General features: G+C 40.0%; 2 protein-coding genes and 1 long non-coding RNA gene across 4 annotated transcripts in view; 2 read left to right on the forward strand and 1 right to left on the reverse strand.

The window, feature by feature from the left end:
• The window catches only part of samd7 (sterile alpha motif domain containing 7), a 33,518-nt gene extending 22,405 nt beyond the window's left edge, over window positions 1-11,113 (forward strand). Inside the window, exons 1-9 of one of the 2 annotated variants that reach the window (XM_079649202.1) lie at window positions 1,470-1,707; window positions 5,480-5,605; window positions 5,946-6,069; window positions 6,831-6,955; window positions 7,166-7,247; window positions 7,853-8,526; window positions 9,493-9,608; window positions 9,694-9,804; window positions 10,520-11,113. In XM_079649202.1, the coding sequence (XP_079505328.1) occupies window positions 5,503-5,605; window positions 5,946-6,069; window positions 6,831-6,955; window positions 7,166-7,247; window positions 7,853-8,526; window positions 9,493-9,608; window positions 9,694-9,804; window positions 10,520-10,756 (1,572 nt within the window). In that variant the 5' untranslated portion in view covers window positions 1,470-1,707; window positions 5,480-5,502 and the 3' untranslated portion in view covers window positions 10,757-11,113. Of the gene's footprint in view, window positions 1-1,469; window positions 1,708-5,479; window positions 5,606-5,945; window positions 6,070-6,830; window positions 6,956-7,165; window positions 7,248-7,852; window positions 8,527-9,492; window positions 9,609-9,693; window positions 9,805-10,519 lie in introns of those variants that run through there. The other variant, XM_079649201.1, reaches the window with a different exon arrangement.
• LOC307018792 lies at window positions 10,627-16,296 on the reverse strand. Its single transcript, XR_013802501.1, has 3 exons — window positions 13,187-16,296; window positions 11,472-11,524; window positions 10,627-10,762 (listed from the first exon to the last, which is right to left on the reverse strand). It is a non-coding gene; the product is annotated as an uncharacterized lncRNA (long non-coding RNA).
• sec62 (SEC62 homolog, preprotein translocation factor) lies at window positions 11,634-26,392 on the forward strand. The gene is made up of 8 exons (XM_079649209.1): window positions 11,634-11,791; window positions 16,311-16,419; window positions 17,208-17,313; window positions 20,092-20,335; window positions 21,081-21,176; window positions 21,372-21,432; window positions 21,517-21,636; window positions 23,361-26,392. Exons 1-8 carry the CDS (start codon window positions 11,756-11,758, stop codon window positions 23,966-23,968), a joined length of 1,380 nt encoding a protein of 459 aa, XP_079505335.1. The 5' UTR covers window positions 11,634-11,755; the 3' UTR covers window positions 23,969-26,392.
• The last annotated feature ends 820 nt before the right edge of the window (window positions 26,393-27,212 follow it).

The raw sequence follows: 27,212 nt of genomic DNA on the forward strand, positions 1-27,212 counted from the left end.
TTTAGAAGAAACATCTTGTTAATGCACTATATTATTAGGTTTATAGAACACTAAGGGTGACAGTGCAAATGCTACGATGCTTTAATGCTAACCATGCTAACGATCTTGGTTTAGTATGTTAGCAAGCTACCAGTTGCACTAAGCGTAGGCTAAAGAAAAGCTGAGGCAAATAGGAATGGCATTATGTTCTACATTTTCAAACTAATAAAAAAACAACATTAAAGTATAATCATAGACTGTATAGGGTATAATCCACAGTCCCATGACTTAAAGGTGGGGTATGTAATTTTGGAGACACCAGCTCGAGTGCGCTAGAATTTGAAAGTATACAACCGGAAAAAATCTGCCTCTTCCTTCAGACTTACTTACAGAGCCCCTTCTCCAACGAACGCGCACATGACCAATGAGGGCACGATAAGTTTGTGCACAGATGGAAGGCTGACAGGCAGTTACAAATAATTGGTCGTGCTTTATACAGCACCACGGCTTCCACAGATGACATTTTTTTACGTATTTATTGTCAAAGCATTTACTATATTCATTGCTATCGGGATGTTAAGAGCATTCCATGGAATATAACAAAAAGTGTTTCTGAAGTCAATTGCATACCCCATCTTTAATGTCACCATTAGTCAGACTCTGTTTGGCGCGATGACATTTAGCATTATAATTTAGCAACTTGTTAGCAACCACCGTTTTGGGACAAATAAAAGCTTTAAAATGCACAAGTGGGATAGTATTTACTGCCATATTTTACCTTGTGGTATATTGCAAGACAGTTCAACCTCACAAGGGTTCAGTGACCTCTAATTTCACTCAACTCTGCAGGAGCTCTTTGCTGTCTTGTAGAAAACGATAGAAACATCACACAGTCTGTCCCCGCTCTTTCATAACTGCAGTTTAACAAATTGTCCCCCCGGCCCACCAACTGTGCACACCTTTCTGCCCGCCAGGCATTAAAGAAAAAAACGTAATTCAAAGAAGTGCAGGGTCTTGCTGTAAGCGGTTGGTGAGCACAAACTGTCAGATTAAGAGGTCTGAGAGGATCATCCGCCATACATTTAGTCGGATTTCTAGAAAATTACCAACAAGCATGTTTGGGTCAACCCCTCAGCCCCCTGGGGAGCATATTACTGACACCCTACCTAGACATGTGAGAAAAACAAAAACAAGACTGATCTGTTTGATTTAAAAAAGTCTGCACACAGCGTCATGTAGCTTCTCTGCATGTGGTCGCAGAGCAGCTAAGGAGGGCATGCGACATTTTGCAACTGGAAAAGGAAGCTAAGCATTTAGGTGTCTTAACTATGGTCTAAAGCGCTAACAAGGGATTAGTGAGGTAAATGTTGAAAGAGGTTTAGCCCTCCATGCTTAGGACCAGTGCTGCTTCAGTAAATACACATCAGTGGCAAGGTGCGGCGGGCAGTTGGATGGGAGATCATAGTGATGTCAGGACAGGGAGGGCTTACCGCCGGAGATAAGGCCATCTAATGGAGATGAAATGAATCGGTATTTAAGGGGTCTTTTTTAGTTAAGGCAGTTAGCTGGCAACACTCAGAGCAGTTGGCTGGTTCGAGGAAGGCCATTTAGTTGGAAGTTGAAGAGAGAGACAGTCGTGAGCTGGTATTCCCTTCACTTGTTTGACCTTTTTGACCTGAATTGATACAAAACCAGTTCCCAGGTCAGCTCATTAGTGTGAACTTGAAGGTAAGTCATTTAAATATTCCTCTCCCTTTTATTTCCCTTCGCCCATTTGTCTTTTTCTTTCATTGTGACTGATTTGTCTACGTCGATTTCAGTTGTTGGAAATCAAATGTACTCTACAGTTATTCTTGTAAAAGTATGAAATCTTCTTAGTTTATTCCTGACAATACATTATAAATGTCTTATGCCTCAGTAAGCAAAAATAACAAACAATCCTAAATGTGTTAAGCTGGATATTTGCATCACAATGTTATAAAAATGCAAATTATGATTGGGGAAACAACCTTGAAATCTGGATAATTACCATCTTAATTAAGCTAGATTCTGTAAATAGCGCTTATTAAAAAAAAAGAAATGATGCTAAAGTACATCATAAATAAGCATGAGGTTTTTATCAACTGTGGTGATTTGTATTAATCTAAATATATTGATTTATATTGATTTGTATTCTTTCAATCATCCTTTTAAACACTTTGTCATGTGAGATTATGACACCATGTGTAATTCTCACCACAAACAACTCAATCAAATTTAATCTGCTTTTGTTACTGGCAGAACATGCATGGTTTTAGCATGAGTACGTTGTGTGAGGATTAAGAAGGACTAGACAATACTTCTGTCTTGTCTGATATGACCTCCTCGAAACTGCATCCGAGTCGTCAGCAATTTTTCCTTTTAATTCATTCTTGTAATGAGATTAACCAGCAACAGCAAATCCCCGGATTTGGCAGCTGTGGTGTGGCCTTGGTTTGTCGAGGAAATATGAGACAGGAGTTTATCACCTGTTATGACGCACTCACTCACAAAACTCTGCTTTAAATGTCCCTGTAAGGTTATATAACAACACAGTCTCACGGCATATCGTGTTATAGTCACAAGATTAATATATTGACAGTACGATTTTAAAAGCAACGTAAATAATACCAAGTTAGAAGGAAAAAAATATTAAAACAAATACAGATTTCAGTATTCTGAGGCTCTGAGCCCCATTTATTTTCCTCGCGGACGGCAAAAAAGCTCAGACATTATACAATTTAAAATAAAAGGGTTAGGGTTAGGCTTAGGGTAAGATATTGAGTAAGAACATGTTTTTATGAACCACACAGCTTCTGGTCTACCAAGACCCGACCGGACAAAAAGACGTGGTGCAGGCACGAAACATACTACTAATAGAAATACATTGCATTTAAAATCGTTCTGTGTGACACGAAAGAAATGCGAAAATCGTGTTGGTCAACACAAATCAATAGATTAAATTAATTTCGTGACTATAACACAAAATGCTGTGAGACTGGGTTGCATATAAATACCCTGATGTTTCAGGATTGAGGATGTGTTACAACATGTTAAGTCTCAGGCCACAAGTTCACCTTCAAGACTTTAACTTAATCAAAGTGTTAGCTGTGATTGAACTATCCTCAACTGAGGATTCCAATCAAGTTCCCACAAGTGTAGCCATACTTTCTCCTCACAAGTATTACCTTTACATTATGCAGCTTAACATTTTCCTCAAGAAAAACAACCTTTATTAAACCTAACATTTTATTTGACACTAAATGCTAAGGTATGTACAGAATCCTAAAAGACTCTTTCAGCAATCTGTATGAAATATTATGTTGTCCGAAGTGTATTTACAAATCCAAACAAAGATGGTAGATGGATATTTGTACACAATTTAGACACTAAGAATCATTTAAAATCTGAAAAACTCAACAAAAAAAAAACAATATGTCTTTGTTTGTGTTTAAGATCACAGCACATAAGTCATGCCAGCACAGCTCCAACAGAAAAAAGTTACAAATATCGTTTGTTATCCTGCAGCAGTTTGAACATTTGTTTATCCTAATGGTCAGAAGAGTATTTGGGGATCATGGAAATCGTTGCATATACATTTATTTATTTTGTAAACAGCTAAGCTCTGTCACTTGCATGTAATGCTAAAACATACAGAGGCAAACTTGGGTGCTAACACAGACTCCTCTTGTTCAGTTTCTGAAATGTTTTTATGTTTAAAGGATCAGGGATATTTCTAGGTTTACATTTTTGTTTCTTCAATCAACCAAGTATGGAAACTCTTAACACTTAAAAGCTTAATATTGTTGAAGAACAGATAGATGTATCACACATGAAATTCTAAACATTGATTCCAAGTAAAGTGAGTGGGAAATCGGTAATACATTTGTCACAATGCCCTGCGTCTCGGGACTTTGAGACAACTTTTGAATCCCAGAGACATAATTGTTGGAATACATTTCTTCTCATTTGCTGACGCTAGCTGTTGTGATATTGACAGAGAAGTAGGTGGTGGAAGGGTGCATATGTTCGCACCACATAGCTCCACATAAACCGATTGCATCCCCAGATTTATCCCCAAGGTGTTTTTAGGACATCCTGGGAGCTAATGGAGGCTAATAGGCTTAGCACTTAGGGTGTATTGTCCAGGATGCTTACAGGCAAGGTTTGCTGAGGGTAAAACTCTAAACGTGCGGATTACCTCTAACACATCCCTTTAAAGTGCTGTATAGCCAGGATTTAGCTAATAGGATCCTGAGGGTAACAGAGGCCTGGGAGGTGAGGATGGGGGTGGGATGGCGCAGCAGGGCGGTCTCAGGCAGGTCACCAGATGCAGCTAGCAGACTGTTGCAGGACTAATAGGTGGATTACAGCCCTCAGATTAGATGAGCTTCAGAGGGAACTTGAGGGACTGTGGATAATGCTCAAGGCCTCTGGGTAAATCTTCTCTGGGGGAGGGGACAGCAGAAAAAATGCACAGTTTGCACCTGTCCCAAACACTGACCAGCTTATTAATCAAATACAATCATGATCACTGTAAACGTGTATGATACGAAGAGGTGGTGGTGAATTTGTGGGCACTCATCTAAATAGAGGCAAATTGAACACTCTGCTCCTGGATTAGCAGAACTGGATTATCGCGCTGTCATTTACAGTATCATATTTTGTAATTGGATTTGTGCAGTCTAGAAGGCTAATTGTAGGTGTCTAAGTCAATTGTGCTCCCTTACACAAGCTGCTGGCCCAGCCAAAAACAATATGGCCATTCGGAGGGTGTGTGTATGTGTCATGTTATAACTATACAGTATGTAATGTGATGTAATGTAAAGATAAGATGAATATCTCCGAAGATTTCTCCACATGTTAAGGGGTTGGTATTCCGTTGAAGATTTGGATGTAGGTGTTTAGTTTAAATTTAGGATTAGGTTTAAGGTGAGGGTTAGGGCTAAAGTTGGTTAAGATTAATGCTCACTGTCAAGGTAGAGGTGAAAGGTGAGAGGAAGGATCAAAGGTTAAGGAATATATTTTTGTGTATGCATGGACATGATATTGGTAGTTCATTCTAGCTGCCAGTTTTCCAATATTTGATTAATTATATTAAATTGTTCAAGTCTTCCTCATTCAATTGTTGCGACACAAAATGTGCTGTTAATTTTAAGTTTGATTGGTTAAAAAGAATCGTTTTTATATTTAATATATATGATGACATTGTGAAGTCACAAATATGTTTGTTTGTTTGTTTGTTAGCATTTGAGTAGTTATATATAAGTATACTATTTTATAAAGGATGATACCCTAAAGTCCTTTAACCAGCAACAGGCTATTTAATGTGTAGAGATGTGCTGCCTCCTTGTGGTACTCATGAGGAATTACACAATGTCTGCATCCATCCAAGTTACATTTTCTACAAACATTTAACATTTCCAAAATGTTACAAAATGTCGATGTTTTTTATATTCTAACTTTCAAAAAACTCTTACAGGTTTCTGTCACAGGTCGCGTGTCATGACCCCACGGGAGCAGCTGAGGAAGATGACAGCGTTGGGAGAGCAGGGTGCTTTGGATGAGAAGCACTGGTACCGCCTGGTCAACGGCATGTCAGCTGGAGGTGAGAAATGAAAAAGAAATTCTAAACAACAATGTTAAATACTAGAAGATTCAAAGAAAATCTTATAAAACATACAAAAACACAAAAAATTGGCGTAGAATTCATGAGAATGTGTAAAAATGCAGGTCCTGACACCACCCTAAAGCCTGAATATGCATTTTTGAGCTCCAAACCGGTTAATCCAACTTGTCTGACCTTGTCTTTGGAGTGTATTGGATTGTAACCTGCTCAGTAGTACCTGCAGGCTTCAGCTTTTACAGTCAATCGGTGCACGTCTCACATATAGAGGCTGTGTAGACTGACTTCCTGGTGACCTGTGGTGCTTGTTCTTCTCTTGCAGAGCTGAGGCAGAGGCAGGAGTTGATAATGAGGAATCAGATGGCCATGGCTCCACAGATCCTCGCCCAGGGGCAGCAGAGGTTACAGGGCGTTCCAGCGCAGTTCGAACCTCGCTTCATGGAGAGGTCTGTACCTGACTTCACTCTTAAAACTGAAACAGTAGCTCTGTGGTTAAGGGCCTCTTGAGAATACACACTCAAAGGTGGATAAGGGAAAATAACACATGGCTACTCAAGAGAAACAAGGTACACTTTGTACAATGACAAAGCTTTAATTGAGACCACATTAGCAGTTATTAAAGCTGATCATCTGCCCCTTGAAGTCGTGTATAAATGACCAGGTGTGGAGGTATTAAGTTCCTGTACTTGAGTGAAGGTATAGCAGTACATTATTGTCAAAATACTCCTTTACAAGTAATAGTGCCATTTTCCATTTATTATTTAAGTATGAGTACAGACGTATTATTAGCAACATGAACTAAAAGTATTAAAAGTAAAAGTTCTCATAGTGCAAATGGCCTCCATATGGGAATATAATGATTGTCTATATATGACAGTATTTTTGGTTTTACATGGTGTTGCGTTAGGCAGTATGTTACTATTGCAGACAAAGTTCGACTATCTTTTCTTACATTTTTTTAAATATATTCGATAATTTTACCTAATCTGAAAAGTAACTAAAGCTTTAAAAAATAAATGTGCTGTAGGAAAAAAAGAATATTTCCCTTTTTAATGTAGTGGAGAAGTATAAAGTAGCATATAAATGGAAACACTCAATTAAAGTAAAAGTACTTCAAAATGGTAACTAAGAAAATGACTTGAGTAAATGTACTTAGTTACTTTCAACCACTGTAGATGACTGATTTTTCATGCTTTCCTGTCATTAGGGAGATGGTTCCCACCTCTGAGATGGTAGCCTCCGAGGCCCGACAGATGCACATGGGACCTCACATGGGTCCCTCTATGCCCCCCCATGCCAATGTCATGCCAGGAAGAGGTTTCCCTGGAGCAGGTGAGATAGATAGATAGATAGATTAGTACTTTATTGATCCCAAATTGGGAAATGTTTGCGTTGCAGCAGCATAAAAAGACAAGGCAATGTACATAAGATGAAGAGAGCATGGCCAGATGCACCTGAGATCATTCCCAGCCGTTCTCTGCCTTTCCGTAAGGAGGAATATGAGTGAGTTTTAACAGCCTATGTGTTTTTTTTGTTTTTCAGCTGGATATGGTTTTATGCCCTCCGAACCCATGGAAACAGTTGCTCGGCGACAGGAGTTCATCCACAAGCAGAATATAGCCAGGTATTGCGTGCAGAAAGTAATTAACATCCCACAGACCTATACCACCTACACACAGGTCCACTTCACTTGTTGCAGAATGAAACTGAAACAATAGCTTTGGACTTTATATTAAAAGAGATACTTAACTTACAAAATGACCAATTCTATATCAATGACTCACCTGCTTTACTGTGAATTATTGAACAAAACATCTTCACCAACCAATTAAAATAAATTGGGTTCGTGTTTGAGAACTGCAAAACTATCTATACAAATCTCTCACACAACTCCTCTATCATAATCTTAAAGTGTTTTAAGTATTAAAGTCCTAGCAAAAATGCATGTGGGGAGAATGGAGAATATGACTGAATAAGTAAGACTTGGATTATATTACATACATTCTGTGAGATTTTGTAAACTGGTGTTTTGATATAGTTGTGCTGTTGTTTAATGTGGCACCAATTTACTTCAGTTCACAGTTTACTTCACAAATTAGATGTAATGTGGTATAGAATTGATAAAAAAAGGATCATGTCTAGGATGAAGTATGGCTTTAATAACAAAGTGGAATAATCTGTCTCCATCATGCCCGAACTGCACGTCTAATATGTGTGTGTGCCCCTCAGAATGGAGATGAATGCCATCCTGCACCAGAAGGAGCTGGAGAACGCCCACCAGAAGGGACTATTGGGAATTGAAAACCCCATGGCCTACTCTTCAAACCCCATGGCGTTCAGAGGTCGTCAGCGGATGCCAGATGGCCATGATGTCTTCGTGCACCGCCCCAGCCTGGATGAGCTGCACTCCAACAGCATCCTCATGTCGGCCAGCCCTTACCCGCACATCGGCACGCTGCACAGGGAGCGAGGACGCAGGGTCGGCAGGAGGCCAACATCTCACAAGAGCGCAGAGAGCCACGCATCCAACCTGAAGGGCCACACTGAAGATAAGAGATTAGAGCAGAGCCCGGGGGCCACGTCAGGGGAGGAGAAAGAGGTGGAGGCAAAGGGGGATATGGGAGAGGAGTGTGCCACCAGCAAGGCGCACCATCAAGCAAAAATAGACTCTGAACTCACAGCAGGAAGCAGGAAGAACTACAAAGATGGGGAAACAGGGCTGCGTAAATCCTGTGTGAACAGTCAGGACGGGTCGGATGTGGCCAACAGCGGGGGAAACGATAAAGACATGTCCAGCCAGTGTTCGGTTTTCCAGGAGAAGTTCATGGATCCCTCCGCTGGTGGAGCGCTCACTGGCATGCCTTACATGTTCCCAGTCCCTGGAAATGGTTTCCTTCCACCTGGTTAGTTTCTAGATTACAATATATTAGTTTAGCAAAATCCTTTACCCAGTATTTTACACAGTCATGGAAAAGGCGCTCATGTTTTACTTAAATAAAAGTAGCAATACACATGCAAATTGCCGCGTTGAAAATCTTACTAAAGGAAGTGTTATCATCAAAGTATTTTTAAAAACACAAGGTAAAAGTCCTCATATACAGAAAGTTACATTTCAGGATGTTAATGTGTAAAAAAAAGAAAAATCTTATATTGCCTACTCTTGGTCAGCTTAAGATAATACTAAAAAGGAATGTGTTTGATGATTAATATGTTTTTGATTATTTATCTGACCCTGCAAACTAACTAGTTACTAAAGATGTCAAATAAATGTAGTGCAGTAAAAAGTGAAATATTCCCCTCTAAATGGTAGTGGATTGGAAGTATAAAGGGTACCACTTTACAATAAGACTACCCTTATAAAGGGTTTACCAATAGTTTGTAATTAATTTATGAATTAGGTTGTGAACACATAAATAAATCATATAAATCATTAATAAGCTTTTATAATGCATAAACAGGGCAACTGTGACCGGTTGCTTGCCAAATAGTGAGCCCGCATTTATCTGTGTTGCTAAGCCTTATATCGGCTACCTAGCTTACTTCGTCTCCTTCATCAGCCAGCATCCTTGGTATCTGTTGTTCACTGAGTTGATTCTCGCTAAGTAGCCAATATAAGGCTTTGTCATCTTGCCAAATAGTGAGCCTGTGTTGACGTATGAAAACTGTTGAACTGGTTTATAAATGGTTCTTAATGATAAATAAAGTGTTTACAACCTAATTCATAACCTAATTATAAACCCTTCATGAATCCTTTATCTTATTGTAAAGTGGTACCGTATAAAGTAACATATAATGGAAAGTAAAGTAACTCAAAATCGTTAAGTCACAAAGTTACAGTCCACCACTAAGTTGTATGTCTTTTTTTCCAGGTCGACCAAATCTCTTTCTTAATGGGGATGAAGGGTCCGAAGATATAAGGAAGTGGAACGTGAATGATGTTTACAACTTTATCAACAGCATACCCACATGTTCAGAATATGCTCAGGTTGGTTTCTAATGTTATCTAAAACTCTCTTTATTCTTTCTGTTCAGTCATTGTTGTGCTAATGCTGTGTGGCATCTCTCTGCAGACGTTTAAGGACCACATGATTGACGGGGAGACGCTGCCCCTTCTGTCAGAGGAGCATCTGCTGGACACACTGGGGCTCAAACTGGGACCAGCACTAAAGATCCGCTCACAGGTAGGAGAAACACACTGGGATTAAACACATAAACAAAATGTGAGATGTGTGCTATCTGAGAATACATGTCACGACAACTCTAATAATTCATCAATTAATGCAACTTTGAATGGATTCAATATCTATACAATATAGGATCATTTGTCAAATTTGTTTTGGTTGAAAATGTTGTAATAGTAGAACTAGGTTTACTGATTATTCTTTAACTATCAGAGGTATTTGTTGACTTTCAAAGTAAAATACAGGGGTTGCTAAAAATGAAATAAATGAATGAAAAAAAATAGAAAAGCTGGATTTCATTTTCAAAATTGTACCCTGCTGTACAGTGGACTATATTTAAATGCTAATACAAATTCTCAAATCTAAATGCAATGTTAACAACAGTACCTGCTTACTTTAATGTCATGTTTAATTAAAAAAAGGAAAATTAAAATGTCTCTGACTTTTCAAATAAGAATGAAAATTCTATTTTAAATATCGAGTTCCCTGGGCTTCCAAAAAATGGAACGCAGCCAGCAATCGGGACATTTTGTACACATGCTTTTCCTACTGTGACATTTCAAAATGTCTTCTGTAAAAAGATGGAGGAAACAGGTGTCATACAGATGTTGACCAACATCTGCAGCACTTCCTGTCATTTACTTCATGTCTTTGGAGACACATCTGCAAACACTAATAAATGTAATATATTTAAACCCTCCTCATTCCCCTTCAGGTGTCCAGGCGTGTGGGCAACATTCTGTACATGATGAACCTGCCGCTCTCCTCCTCCGCCCTGCAGGCCACTCCAGAGAAGGCTGCGGACCGCTCCTCAGAGATTGGCTCTCCTGTCAACTGCACCAGTGATGAGATGTTGGCGAGTCCAAGAGACCCCGAAGTCCTCAAATCCACAGATCATCTTCATGAGACAGAAAACAATTCCCCTCCATCTGCCAGCAGCGAGACCGCCTGATCAGGACTGAACATGTGGACAGATGAAAAAACTTCACCAGTCTGCAAGGCTCTCATCAAGCTGCCTCAGTGATGGATTTGTTTACATTTACTGGATTGATTATGCTTCTTTTACTACTTTCTAAACATTGCCATTTAATGCACAGTTCCCATTAGGCCCAGGTGTCAGCTTAATAATTGTTTTTTATATATAAAAGTGAATATATTTTTAAAAGTGAAGTGAAACTGATGCGTGAGTTAAGAGCTAAGAAGATATTTTTCATTGTTCACAACAGGCCTCTAAAAGTCTGATTGTAGCTTTAAACAAACTTATTTTTTTAAGCTGCTATAAGTGTCACTCATCCAGTAGGCCGTTATAAGGACCATAGACATAATATGGGAATGGTTTTACATGGTTACAGAATAATCCAAGTGAGATGTTTGAATGTTTGATACCTTTCTTGCATTTGTTGTATTTTAAATAAAGTGTTTTTCTACTGAGAACCTGCAGTACCTATCTGTCATGGTAAGGAATAAATAAGTGAGGATTCAATTTCATAAATCTGCATTTCAAATAAAAAAAACACACATAGTAACACAAAGAACAAAAAACAATAGTAACAGATTACGATTGCCTATTATTTATTTAAATCTGCAAAGTAACTAAGGAAACAAATGAATGCAGTGGAACGTACACTATTTCCCTCTGAATTGTGTGAATATATATTCATACATACATGGCGTCACTCAGACAAAATATGCCCCTCCCCCGGTGTTGAACCTCGAGCACCTGCATGAAAAAGCAATACATAGAACATTTATAAGTAAGCACATTTTGTCAAATAAAGTGACAGACTGGGCCTCTGCAGTTGGTGACATCTATGCCCAGCATGGGCTAAATTCTGTAGGTTTCAAGCTATGGCTTCAAGGCTTCAACCCTAAATCGCAAGATCTCGCGATAATACACTATCTATGCGCGTGCGCAGGTTCGCGCACGTCGGAGGAGCTGAGTTGGAGGATCATGGCGGAGCGCAGGAAGCACAAGAAACGGATCCAGGTAACATCACTGAACTCATACAAATGAACCCTCTAGAAGTTAAAGGACACCGAATTAAAGCCGTGCCCTTGTTTAGGAGCGTTTGAGGGCCGTTTCTTACCGGTAGCATCTTTGTGGGGAGCCGTTAACCGTTTGTGGATGAAGCCAGATGACGGCTAACGGTAGCTAGCATTAGCTGGCTAGCGAAAACAAATGTTAGTGTTTTTATTTTTGATGTGACGTTTTGGAGCTATTTATTATCTGTATCGCCTGTAGCACTCACACGCTAACTGTGTTGTAATACTTTTTGTTAAAGTGTCTCCACAGTGCACCATCGTTATTCTGAGTAAACTTAACATTTTCAGGCTTAGCTGCGTCAGCTCTAACTAAACGTGTTTACATAACGTGGGGCAATCTGCGGGAATTTAAATTAATGAGGCAACACAGTACATCATACTGTTGTTCTGTAACATAATGTGCAGGTAGCAAAGAAGTGGTAGGCCTCCCAGACTGGAGCATTTCTTCACTTTAAAGCAACAGCTTATTCAGAGTGGCTACGTGTTCATTCCCTTCACTCCAATACATAGTTTTAAACAAGGTGTTAGTGGTTTCATTTTAGGATCCCATATAGTCCTCCAAGAACATGACATACAAATTATAACCCGTATTCAAAAGATGAGGAAGACTCAAACAAGCTCCCATTCCAGGTGCCCATTGAAGCATATGCTTAGACACAGATATGCTAAGACTTGTATGGAGTCATTTTGATAAAATGTGATTGTAGTTTTCATTCACGAGCTGTGTTGAAGTTTCTAAAGGTCATGTCAGTGTGATAAAACATTTCAGCATTCATTGTAAAAAAAAAAAAAAAGTTGTGGTCGTTTCGATTACTATTGTCATACTAGGGAGGGATTAGAAGGAACATTTGAAACATACTGTACATTTTGCTTTCTTCATGTGTAGTTGATTGTTTTGCAGTATGGTTGATGTCAAGACTATTGTGAAAGTATTGCATCATTCTGCATGTGGATTGTTTAGCAGTTGCAGAACATACTATAGAGATTATTGTTGTACATACTGTATTACTATGTACTGCAATATGGTATTGGGACCCAGTCATTGTGGAATTGTGAGATAACCTAAGATGATTCATTCCATATGCTGTGCTTAGTAAAATATGGAATGTGTGTATTGCGTGGCATTAAGCTGACATTGTAATATTATGTTTAAGCTCAGCTGAATAACGACACATACTATTAAAAAGGCCTGTTCATTACCAATTTCATCACTCTGTATTAGACAACAATTATTTGTGTTGTCCCTTACTTTCTCATGATCTCTAAAATACCATTCAATTTGATTTACCGTACAGCATTTATGGTCTGAAATGTATTTTTAACCGAGAATGTTACTTACCTGTTTTATGAAGTGCATATAGCTGAAACTAATACTCTGCCATTCAGCAGGCCTGCTTTAAATCCTACCTTCATTATGTTTGTGTTCATCTGAACCCCAAACCAAATGAGCAGTCTACCTGAATGACGGTATGACTGCAGGGTCGTTGTTAGACTGAGTTCTACCTAATGGCAGCTGTATAGTTTGAGGTTCAGTTGCATAACACACACATGCTGTTATCTCATTTATGAGCATACCTGAAACTCAAACTAGCTTGTGTCCTCATGTTCTTAAAATGCCACATCACAGTATTCAAGGTTTGACATGAAGCCAAAATTATTGTTTCAATGCACACCTAGACAATTAGTGCTCTCTAATTAAGAACAGGCCTGCCCTAACTAAGTCTTACAACAATCCAAGAAGGTTATAATGTTTTATTTTGAGAGCTTTTTAATGCTCAATTCAACCCCAAAAGGGTAGAACCTCTTCTCAGTATGAATCAAAACAGTTCATCAGCGCCACAAACACCTCTCTGAAACAATTGCAACTCCGTAACTTTTATGTAGAAATGTTTAAATATAGAGCTGTTGCATTAGTTTGTGGCTGGTGTTAGTAATGCACGCGCTAACTAGGAGCAAGTCATGTTCCAGTCTAGTTGCATGACACAGGCCCTATTCTAAGATGACCATGCCAAATTACACAACGGTTTTCTCCTTTTTTTGACATTTCGGCATTTCCCATTGTGTCTTGCAGTATTCACGGTTAAACCCAAACTGTTACTTACAGTATATGTTTGAAAGGACTTGTATTTGGTGTGGAACAGTAGCAATCTGTCCTCACATACTATTGCTGTTGGAGCAGAGCAGCTTATCCGCATGTGCTTATGCCAGGTAGATCGTGTAGACGGGGACAGGGGGCTTTCTGTGTAGGGGTCTCATGTAACTGAGCTTAGCGACTGATACCTGCTTCTTTAAACAAAGGCTTGTTTTATGGCCTCGTCTTCCTCGTGTTGCTGCTCAGAGCCAGCTGGACTGGAGAAAGCAGCACTGACTCTCATTGTGCTGATGCTCGCCTCCCTCTGTGCTGGCCTGTGCTTCAGAGCTGTAGGCCGGCACACACTGCAGATGTGTTCAGGAGTGTGGATGACTTTTGGCCACTCCATGTTATTGCTACTGATAAACATCTACACTATGAAACAGGACACAATGTGAATCTCTAGAGGTCCGCACTGTGCAGGCTTCTGTTTAGCCACTTAGATTGCAACATCATCTAAACAACGTGTGGTCACCTCTCAATACAACTACATAACCACACTTTGAATTTTTGTCCAAAAGTTACAATGTAGTATGCACAGGTCAAGTACAAGTTAAAGACCTATCTCTGGTTGCATGAGGCTGTTGCAGGCAGTGCTTGTCTTAAATCAACAAGCAGGACTATTTATGGTAATATGTTCTTCACACAATTGTTGCATAAATGAGTTACTTAAATGTGTCAGTTATTTCATTCACTTGATAAGCCAAAAGGGTCAAGTTACAGTTTTTCTCAATCGCTAAACCCACTTTTTAGAATCAAAATGCATTTCTTCAAAACAAGAACATAGCCATCTAAACAGAAACACACTTGCCATAACTCTGAATATCTTTTGCAAAATGCACTTACATGACCAAAACTGAAAATACTGGTCACAAAAAAGAATAAGTCGATCGAAACAGAACAAATTGTCCTCTAATGAGACAAATGTGTTTTCATAACTGAAACTCCGGTCACCATAATAACCCATTCTACCATAACAATATACATTTCTTGCAAAGTGCTCTAAGGCACTCAAAACTAAAAATACCCCTTCCAAAACCAGATACCTTCTCCAAAAACAAACATTTGTCAGCTCATTAGAAGACTATTTGAACAGTCATTACTAAGTGGCACACTAAATACTGACTACAATCATCAATACACAAACCTCAAGCTATCGATATTGGAAACTGAACGGAAAACTGACAAGTTGGGAGAAACAAACTTACATATAGGAAAAACAGTATGTTACTGTAACTATGTCATTGTTTTTATGTCTCATTTTCAGTAGAGCACCGTAACAGAAACAAAAGATGAATAGCAATACACTGGAAAAAAAAATGATGTAAATCAGCAGTAAAGCAGAGAATGAGATCTATATAGCTTTACTGATCTGCTCTTTGCCGTCTGTCTGGCCACATAGCCTCATCTACGTCACAGCGTATGTCTTCCCTTGCAAGGCAGCGTGGGAAATATCTCCTTTGCGTGTCGACACCACCCTTGACAAACATCTTACTGAAGTGAGGGAGGTCTTTTATAGGATTCTCACTAATTACAATTACTATAGGAAATTCATTGATGTCAGCTGTGAGCAATTCATTTACATGGAAGTGAAGTACTCAATTCACCCCAATACAAAAAAAAACATTTCTCAATGTGCAAAAAGGAAAAGACCACAATTACTGACTGTAAAAATGTTGGATCAGCTATAGCTAATCCTCCCCATATGAACATCTCAAAGAGCTATGCAAGTCATATCAACACTATTATAGCTTTACCGGCACCATTTAAAAAAATATTTTAAGTACAGTCATGCAAATTCTATCATGTAAAGGTTTTCAATGTAACATCATTACTGTAAGGTATACAGTACATTCCATGGAGTTACCTTTTTCAACGGGGTGATTGACTGATAACACGTGTTAATATTTTGCACATCAAGTGTCAATTAGTGTAGCTATGGTCTAAGTTTATGAGGAAGTGTTATCCACTGTGAGAAGATTATTTTTGTTTTGTAGACATGAGTTACACAAAAGATTTTTGATCTTTGTGTAGAGAATTGTAACTTCAGTTAGAGAATTGTGTGATCTGTTTTGCAAAACACTGCTTAGCATCTGCATTTCGTGTGATATCAATGATAAATGGTATACTGTTGTAGAGAAATGGTTTTCTGTTTCGATGGCTGTGCTGTTGGTTTGATGAAAGGAATTTTGATTCTAAATAGTGGGTTTAGCGATTGAGAAAAACTGTAATGTATTTGTTTTACTTTTGTGTTCTCAAAAACTCAATGACATTGTAGAATTTACTGCAATTGATTGAAATCACTTCCCGTGTGTTTGTCCTGTTTTTGTAGGAGGTGAGCGAGCCCACCAAGGATGAGAAGGCGGTGGCCAAGTACCTCCGATTTAACTGTCCCACCAAGTCCACCAACATGATGGGCCATCGAGTCGACTACTTCATCGGTAAGTGCTCAGTCATTGGATGTGAGGCAGCTGGCAAACAACTCCTACCTCCTGCCCTCTGTTGACATTTGATGGATTTACTGAACAGAAGTGCGACTGCATTCGATTTTATTACAAAAACCGAAAGCATACTGGGTTTTCCACATTAGTATTTTAGGGAAAACCCTGTGCCTCTTTACTGAAGAGTGGTATTTTCCGCTGCATCATTGACCTGATCCTCCCACACAGTATTTACTTGTTCTGTGGCATGTTGGAGCAAACAGCATTTCCCAAGACTGACAGATATATTCCAACATATGTCTGTCAGTCTTGGGAAATGCTGTTTGCTCCATTGTTGCTCGAGGAAAAGGTTATGACTGCTAAGGCGCTGTAACCATCACATGACCTTACAGGCTCTCACTTACTGGGAATAGAGCTCCACAGCCATTATTCAAGTTTGATCTGTCAGATTAAGGGATGGGCAGCCAATCTTAAAGTGGCAATCTATTTTTACAAGAATATAAAAAATGATAGGACGTGTTCGAGATGAGGAACATGCTGAATCGGCAGTTTCCCTCGTCTTAACAGCGCTTTATTGTGACATGCAGCTCATTGTTTACTCCCTCAGCTGCTACTTTATTGATTGAATCACTTACACTGCTCTCTAAACTTAACTAAACAAACAGTTCCCATCTGTGTCTTTCTTTGTTTTTAGATTATTAAAATAATTATCCAGATAACAGGTTGAATATTGAGTCCCTGCACCACTCTGTGTTTGTTAATGTCCATCTTTGTGTCCTGACTCGTAGCCTCAAAGGCCGTGGACTGCCTGCTGGACTCCAAGTGGGCGAAGGCTAAGAAGGGCGAGGAGGCGCTGTTCACCACCAGGGAGTCCGTGGTGGAGTACTGCAACAGGTGCGCTACAACACTCTGCTGCAAACCTGATATTGTAGAAGAATAACCTTTAGTCATGTAGGAGTTCTTTTTTTTTTTAGAACTTCATTTTTTCATTTTTTTTTCAAATAATAATACAGTACAATATATCTTTCAGTCACATTTCCCAGTTGTATCAATACAATCCTGAATAGGTTTCATGTATTAGTCAACCAGTAACAGAGTACCACTCCAGAGCTAAAGATGTAATAAAGATGGCCTACCTTAGAATCGTAAATAAACAAAAATAATAATGATGGAAAGACAATACAAGTGACATACAAAGGTGTTAACAATTCTTACTGTATTGATTGTTTCCCCTGGGTTTACTGCTTTGGTGGGGGGGGGGGTGTTGTTGGGATATATATATATATATTTTTAAATCCTCTGGAGCAGAGAGAGGAGCTGTGGATTATTGATTAATGCATCTGTGTTTCTTAGGGTAAAAAACACTAAACTCATAACTTAAAATGAAAGTGTCTGGTTTATTTAAGAAAAGAGCACAGGTTCAATGTGAAAAGTGACAGTAGATAGATTACGGTAGTTTCAATTTGGTGCTTTAAATATGTATTATTAAAAAACAGAACTTGAATTTCAGGGGGGGCTCCGACAATGGTAGGGGAAACACTGGTATTAGTAGATGCATTACAGGGGCCCATCGCTTGATAAATGTATTTTTCTGTAGGCGTAATAAATATGTTGCTCCATGTGGTGGATATCCCACTCTCTCTGAATCCACAGTTATAGGTGGGAGGTCTCGTTTCAACCATTTAATGGTGGTGCACTTTTGATTAACGTCATAAGGTATCTAGGTCATTGATGTATACCCGGGTTGTAATACTAGTATAAGGATGTAGAACTGCAAATCATGATATTTCAGTTTCATTTGATTTATGGATTCTTTTTTTTTAATGTAAGGCCCGGACACGCCAAGCCGATTTTGGCAGTCGATGGGCATCAGGCCGACGATGAGCGTCGACACGCCCTACTCAGATTGGTGTGTCCCGCACCGTCGTGTCTTTTCAGCCGTGCCGACACCTTTTCGGCCGAAAACCAACCGATTCAACATGCCGAATCGGTGGGCAGTCGGCAAAATAAATCACTCTGATTGGCTGTTCAGCTTAGCGAATCAGTGCATGAGAAGCGAAACGGAAATGAGGGACCCAAACAAACTATTAAGAAGGCAAATCTGAGATTTCATTTAACTCCAGCTCTCGACACGGGTTCGGGAAAGCTCCATGAGCTTCTCGTTGTAGAGTGACAATGGAACATACACGCTATTTGTTGTTTGTTTATATCACCCAGTCTGTTCTTCTTCTCTCGGTTATCACGCAGTCTGGCTTCCGGTTGTTGCCTCTTTTGAATGACGAATACACACTACCGCCGCCTGCTGGTAAGGAGAGTTATGCGCAGTTCGTACGTGCTTCTTGGCTGTTGGCTGAAGTCTTTGCGGTGTGCTCCAGTGCGACACATGGCCAAAAGGCAGAGACGCCAGGCGACACAACAGTTGGGGGTCCGTCTGTGTCAGTTCTTTGGTGTCAGCTTGGTGTGTCCGGGCCTTAAAGGTCCCATGTCATGCTTTTCTGGTTATTACCCGTCCCCTTGTGTGTTATGAAGGTTTTCCTGCATGTAAACGGTCTGCAGAGTCAAAACCCTCAAAGTACACCCTGTAGCGAGTAAAACTCTAACACAGAAAATACCTCCCCAAAACGCCTCGTTGGAGATACGTCACTGTCCATTGATTCTTCCGGGTACGCATGATGTCAACCGTACCCGGAACGAAATGGACCAATCCGTGGAGCCGTTACATTACGTCTGCGGAGCCGTTACGTTAAGCCCCCGCTGATTGGTCCAAATTGACCAATCCACGGACTTCCTCACACACACACTCAGTGCATGCAGCTCTGCTGATCTCTCCTCCCTGGCTGCAGGCTGATAACAGACAGTTGGGATCGCGGCGAAATTCTCTCTGCAGACCCATTCTCACAGCGTTTATCAACCTTTTTCTTACTCAATGTGAGACTGACCGTTAAGCGGCCCGACCAAGCAAGGAGGCAGAGGCAGAACGTCCAAAATTATAACCCGGGGTGGGCATTTATTAAAACATGAACATATTACACACAGCCTCAATCCTGCTGCTGCTGTTCACGTGAGCCCAGCCTGCAGCCACCAGGATCTCACACACACTCCCAGCCTCTCAAGACACAGCACCTAAATACACAGACAGACTAACAAGACACAGGTGAGGGGGGAGCAATTGGACACAGGTGAGGGGGGAGGAGACAACACAGGGCACCAGGTGCACACAATCAGCAACAGACATGGGGAAAGGGGAAGTTGTCGTCAATATACCTATTAAAACAATGATTAGCCTAAATAAACATGTCCATGTGAGCTCTAGTAACGGCGTCTCGTCGTTACATCAATATCAAGCCACACTTATTGCTTTTACTTCGGCTGTGACTTTGTGTGTGCTCAGGGTGAGTTTGGCTGTGTTTCGCTGTCGCTAAACAAAGAAACAACACCTTCACGGAGCTTATTCACAACGTCCCGACCAATCAGAGCACACTGTGCTCACAGGGAGGGTGGGGGCTGGAGCTACAACGAGAGTATATTTGCGTGAGAGTATATTTCTGGTATATTGATTTAAAATCATTTTCACGAGCTCTGAGTTTGTGCACATGGATGGAAATTCCTTTACACTAAAACATTTTTAAATAAAGAGCATAGTAACCAGAAATGTTTCTCCTTCCTCTGTAGGCTCCTGAAGAAGCAGTTCTTCCACCGGGCTCTCAAAGTGATGAAGAAAAAACCAGAGAAGGAGATCAAGAAAGAAAAGGAGAAGGAGAAGGAAAAAGAGAAGGAGAAGGAAAAAGAGAAAGAGAAGGAGAAAGAGAAGGAGAAGAGCAAGGGCGACAGCAGCAAAGAGGAGGAGAAAAAAGGGAAGAAGGAGAAAGAGAGGAAGAAAGAGTCCGAAGTTGCCGAAACCAAGAAGGAGAAGAGCGTACGTGACACACTCTTGACCTCTATGTTGAAGAACAAACCCCTAATATGTATATCTTATCAAGAAAGTGTTAGATAACCGTTAGAGGATCTAATGGGTTGTCTCAAAACATCAATATGAATATTTAGTATTGTATTGCTGCTTTGGCAGTGGGATCCATTAAACACAGGATGACCAATCAGAGACTCTGCTGGTCCGGACAGTAAACAGGTGGATGTTGACTTTGGAATCAGGGGCTGTGGGTAAACAGTCCTGCTTTGAAAGACTTCTAACAAATCAATCACCTGCGAATATCTAAGCCGGTAACATTTTCTAAAGGGAAGGGGCTTTAACAATCCTTATTCCTTATGCCCAGGGAACACTTGCCAGAAGGAAAGAAGACAATGCCGTCATAATTGCATCATACTTGTCAATAACATCCGCCCGTTGCATAATAACGCCCTAGTGTAAGTGCCAGGGTCACCTCTTCCCCCCTAACCCTTCCCCTACATATTTTGTATGCCACTTCTAAATTCTGTGCAGAAATCTGAGTCAGTAGCATATCATGAACTATTTCTAACTTGTCAAATATAATTTCTTAAGATAGGGAAAACTAAAGCAGGTGTGCTAAAACTGTTCACCTGCAGCAGCCAACATTTCCTCTGTGAATGAACGGTGACATTGAATTTATGGGCCTGACCAGCTAACTATTCATTGTGAACTTAGCAGATTGTTTATAATATGTTTCTATTTAAAACTCTCACAGGATGACAGTCCTGGAACTCCCAAGAAGAAGAAAGACGTGAAGAAGAAATTCAAACTCGAGCCTCATGAGGAGCAGCTGTTTCTAGACGGAAACGAGGTGAGTGGACGGAAACAAACCCCAATCAGAATTTCTGGCGAGTTTCCATATATATAATAATTTGGGCTCGCTGATATGCAACAGTCATGTGAACATGTTTTTAGACATTTAAAGATCAATAAATGACCTTTGCATATGATGCCAGATTTGAACACAACCTAATGAATGGTGATCTGAAACGTCTCTTCTCTTTAGGTGTTTGTCTGGATTTACGATCCTGTTCATTTCAAGACGTTCGCCATGGGACTGATACTCGGTGAGTCGGAGGTTGAAAGCAATAAATGGATTTCTTTTAGCTTATTTTACTTTCTTAACTCCCCGTGTGTGTGTTTTCTCTCAGTCATTGCAGTGATCGCAGCCACACTGTTCCCTCTGTGGCCGGCAGAGATGCGAGTTGGAGTTTATTATCTGAGTGTAGCCGCAGGCTGCTTCGTGGCCAGTATTCTGCTTCTCGCTGTCGGTGAGTACAAGAAGTTCATTTTAAACGTACTGGTCTCATGTATCAACTTAACACTAGAACCGCCAGAGATTTGTTATTCCTAAAACCGCCACCGGGGTCAAATTGACCCGGCATTAGAATGCATTGATTTTCAAGGTAAAAGTATTGTTTTAAAAAGAAAAATGGTCCTGTGGTATTAGTATTTTGTCAAGCAATTTTGTTAAATTGTTTCGTATATTGACGGTACAACATAGGGTTTCGTGAGGAGGTTGTCGTTGTTGGGTGAAAAGCAAACAGCTGTTTGCTGCGGAGCGTAGCACGAGCAGTCTCCCGTGAGCGGAAGCGCGCTCCTTCACTACAGACTCAATATATCCATCTATCCATCTATCTATCTATCTATCTATCTATCTATCTATCTATCTATCTATCTATCTATCTCTCTATCTCTCTATCTCTCTATCTCTCTATCTCTCTATCTCTCTCTCTCTCTCTCTCTCTCTCTCTCTCTCTCTCTCTCTCTCTCTCTCTCTCTCTCCCTCAATCTATATCTCAATCTATAAGGAACCGCAGTAGACAAAAGGCGTTTTAAAGAACACGTCATGTTTGTTTACACACAAAATCAATAGCGCAAAAAGGGGTGGGGTCAATATGACCCGCTTGGCGGAAATAGGTATAAATGGCAATTCTTTTGGCGATTTCTTCAATCTGACTTCATAATTGACCATTTTTAAAAACATAGGGTGCTACATAACACACTTTCAGGAAAAGTCACGGACTGGGAGACTTTAATATTTTATTGAAAAAAAAGTTACATACAATATAAAACAGCTCTGGGTCAAATTGACCCCGTTGGCAGTTTTAGTGTTAAATACAACAAATATATATAAATATAAATATACAAATATAACCTTTACTAGGAGAAGAGCAGATGTGAGTTTTAATCCGCAAAAAACATCATTTCCAAGTAATGAAGCTAAAACTGTCAACATTAAAATGAATAAATAAATGCTTGTTGGCTAATAATTGATTAAACAACTGTTACATCAATTGATTATCTGTGTACAAATTCCTATTTTCATGGATAAATAGGTCATTAAAAAGTAATTTAATACCTAAACGTATGAATTTTGAAAAATGAAAAAATATTTAATTAAAGGTGGGGTAGGTAAGTTTGAGAAACCGGCTTGAGAAACACTTTTTGTTATATTCCATGGAATGCTCTTAACATCCCGATAGCAATGAATATCTGAAGTGCTTTGACAAAAAATCCATAAAAAAATGTCATCTGTGGAAGCCGTAGCGCTGTAAAAAGCACGACCAATCATTTTAGCTGGCCCGGCTAAAGTAACTGGATGGCCTACCTGCCTGTCAGCCTTGCATCTGTGCACAAACTTATCTCGTGCCCTCATTGGTCATGTGCGCGTTCGTGTGTGTTGGAGGAGGGGCTCTGTAAGGAAGAGGCAGATTTTTTCCGGCTGTGTATTTTCAAATTCTAGCGCACTCGAGCTGATTTCTCCATTCTTACCTACCCCACCTTTAAGATAAATAAAAAATACAAATTTAAAAAAGGAGAACATTTGATAGAACAACAAATAAAAAAAAGGAATTAGTAATATTAACAATAATGCAAATTAAAATAAAAAAAGTTCTAGCAAACATTCACTGACAGGCGGTTCTATTGTTTTATACTTGGCTGTATTTAATCAGCTGTATTTTAAAGTTGACCCCTCTCTGTCTGTCTTCAGCTCGCTGCATCCTCTTCCTCATCATCTGGGTGGTGACGGGCGGCCGCCACCACTTCTGGTTCCTCCCCAACCTAACGGCCGATGTGGGCTTCATCGACTCGTTCCGCCCGCTCTACACTCACGATTACAAAGGGCCGAGAGCCAAGAAGGACAAGACGGACGACAAGGAGGAGGGCGGCAACAAGAAATCAGACAGCGACGAGAAGTCTGACAGCGAGAAGAAGGACGGCGATGAGGAGGAGGAAGAGGAGGAGGAAGAGGAGGAGAGCAAAGAGGTGGGGGAGAGTAAAGAGGCGGAGGGGGGGGGAACGGGGGCGGAGCGTCACTCAGACACAGACAGCGACCGGCGGGAGGACGAGGGCTCGCAGCACAGCAACGGAAACGACTTTGAGATGATCACCAGGGAGGAGCTGGAGCAACACACTGAGGAGGAGGAAGAGGAGGAAGAAGAGAGGAAAGAGGAGGTGGAAGAGAGGAAGGTGGAGGAGGAAGAGAGGAAAGAGGAGGAAGAAGAGAGGAAAGAGGAGGAGGAAGAGAGGAAAGAGGAGGAGGAAGAGAGGAAAGAAGGGGCGGAGAATGAGACGAGTCCTCAGACTGCTGAAACATAAACTTCTTACAATCCCACCACACTTTTTCTCTCTCTCTGCCCCCCCCCCCCCTCCCTCCCTCCTCGAGGCCGAGGATCCGCTCCATCTCTTCGTGTTGAGATCTTCCACTAAACAGCACCGGGATGGACACGTAGGGGAAAATAGATAATGGCTACGACAATGGGGGGGGATCATCTAAAAGAAGCCTTAGAGGATCCGAGTCCTCCCACCCACATGTTATTTATGTCAAAACGAAAACTGCCACCGACTTGTCCTTTTTTTTCTCACGTCAACTTTCTTTTGGTGTTGTTTCCTCTCCAAATGTTTTTATTTATGTCCCCTTTCTTTAAAAGTCAGTGTCAGAGCCCCCCCCCCCTGTTGTCTTTGAGCTCCATGTTGTTGGTACAATCACGTTAGCCAAAAAGCCCTCGTTCTTTTGGTGACAGGAGAACGCGCCACTTCCTGTTGGATGCCAGCAGCCTGGCAGCGCTTAAAGGAACACCCCAAAATCAAAGACACACGTTTTCCTCTAACCTGTTGTACCATTTATCAATCTATATTGTTTAAGCTCATCTGAGGAGGACACCATTAATGTTTACGTCTCACCCTGTCTCTAGAACTTGAGTACATGCACACTTTTTTCTGTGCAGTGATTCGGTAGAAAGTGAAAGGATTATCCTGAGTCACTGGGTCATGATTTCCGGACTAGGAAAGTGGCGTTGAGTGTTTCAATTCGAGTCGAGTGCCACTTAGTTCCATAATATTTCCGAGAGAAGGGAGCCATCGTCCTTCTGATGTCTCCAGCAGCAACTCCCAAAGACAGAAACAAGTTAGATTGATGAAAAGCTATACCGGCAAGAGGAAAAATATCATCTTTGATTTTGGGGAGAAGTTTCCCTTCCAATCAAACTGACCAGCATGTCTGCTTTGAAACCCCAACCAAGCCAGATGGACCAAACCCTGAAGTTTACTCGAAGAAACCTAAAGTCGACCATGTTGTGGCTGGATGGAGTGTTATTAGAGCAGAGTAGTACAGCTAGCTGAGGTGATGCCAGAAAGATGTTGACCATAGTGCGAGCTGGGACACAGCTGGCGCGCTTAGCTTTCTTTCTTCTTCAAGAGATTGTCAGCATTCGTTGTACCGCTGAAGCTAGAAGATGTTTAATTCTCTAATGAAACTGTTTATTGCAAACCGAACCAGATATAAAGTCGACTCGAGTGCCAAACACGACTAATAATGATGTTATGCAGGCTCGTACAATGCGGATTGTTGAGAGCGAGGGTACGTTTTTGTTGATTTGTTGATTTTGTAACCGCCGTGTCAAACTCCTTAAACCTTTCACGTCTTTGATAAAATAAAAAGCACAGCACAAAGTTGTTAGTGTGTAGCTAAGCAAAGATTTTTGGTCTCAATGAAACCGTTTAGACGCCCAACGTAAACCGTTTCTGTCTCAGAGGCCGTCGTGAGAATCCAGACTGCAGTTTAATGTCCAGTCAGAGCGCGGTCCAATCAGATCATCACTTTTATGCCTAGAGGCTCTTTTTAGTCATAGCAAGGATTATATTTAAGTATAAGAAATAGTATCATTTATATATGGATTCTATGGATATATAAAATATAAACATAGCAGTATAATAAAGTATAAAACTCTTTTTTCTTTCATTTTGTATTAGTTCATTTTTATTTGTATATGCTTTTTGTTTTTTCTACGATCACAAAGCGCAAACTCATTATTTAAAGGAAACATCTGGGGTTAGAAAACAGTGGGAATTTATTACATACAAGTTTTTCTGTATATTTTTACATTTCCACGTGGATTTGTCTCACTAACAATTGGTCATTTATTAACCCGAGCTTATACAACCAGTGGCAAAATCTCTCCTCGTAAAACAGAGTTCATATATTCCACACGGCTTCCTGTACAGTTTGTTTGACCTGAAAGTGAACTCACTTAGACTGTGTTCGTAGTCTCCTGTAGTCCCACTGAGGTTTGTAGTTCTTCAACTTTCTGACTCCATGTTTTTTCTTTTTGATTATATTTGTTTTCTTCCCCAAAGGGCAAAGTGCATCTCTGTTTCCTGAGTTGCCAATTGCTGTTCTCTAAACATTGGCATAACCGTTTCACAAAAGAGGAAGGAATACCAATTCTCCCAATAGTTCTTGACTGTCGCACAGTATCGGTCTGTTGTATATTGTAGTATTATTACACTATGCTGCTGCTTCTAATCGCACATCTCTGGGGGAAATAAAAAAGTGAAATTGTAAAACATCAATGTTTTATCTATGGTCAAAACTCTGTCTTTTGATCACCTAGTTGTCTTCATTTGGATCAATTTCATTCTGAAGACTGTCTCATGCAATATTGGAGTAAACTTTAATAAAACTGGATGTCTGGAAATATATCTGTATCTTATCATTGCAATAAAAATATAGAAAGCAAACAACTATGGTCATGTTTTTTATAGCTAACGTGTCTTTTTGGTTGGGTTGGTTTATCCTTGGTGGCACATCAAATCCAGCAAAACATTTTTTTAATGACCATAACATTTGAACATGTTTATTTATTTATGTAATCGTTTATTTGGCAGGGACAATGCACAGTAATGAACACTTAAAACATTAAAATGTATCGAGCATAACAGTGCCAGATTGAGCTAATTTCCATCCGTAGTCCCTCAAATAAAACATTTAAGAAGTTTACAGTTTACAAACATAGCAAAAACAAAATACATGATATGCAAAAGAGCAGTCCATGAAAACATTTATTAAAAAAGCGCATACTCTTAAGGATAGAATCATACAGTGGAGGTATGACTTTGCAGCATTGACAGCCTGTTTAGCCCTGAGCCTGTTTTTCAGGTCTCAGGCTCGAAAATGACATTCCCAGAACAAAGGACCATATCTTCCCTTCTAAAAGGGTTAAATTAATAATATTTTTTCTCAAAGTAAAGGTAAACCTTTGAGTTGGATGTAGAAAAAATTCAGAAACAATATAGATGTTTTTTATTTTAAAGAAAATTCAGATTGAATATAGTAAAAAACTGTAAATTATAGTGTCCGTCCAAATATTATATATATTTATTTATTTTTTATTTTTTACTTACAGTGAAAACTACCCTTGGATGATGGTAAGGTAGACTAAAAGCTTTAGGAATCCATAGTACAACATATAAGTACCCTGTATCAAGATTGATGCAAAACAAGTGACATTTGACCTTTTTAGAGAGGTTTAGCAAAAAGAACTCCACCTCTGAGGTGATTTGG

This window comes from Notothenia rossii (genome assembly GCF_949606895.1).
Source record: "Notothenia rossii genome assembly, chromosome: 9".
Taxonomy (NCBI): Eukaryota; Metazoa; Chordata; class Actinopteri; order Perciformes; family Nototheniidae; genus Notothenia; species Notothenia rossii.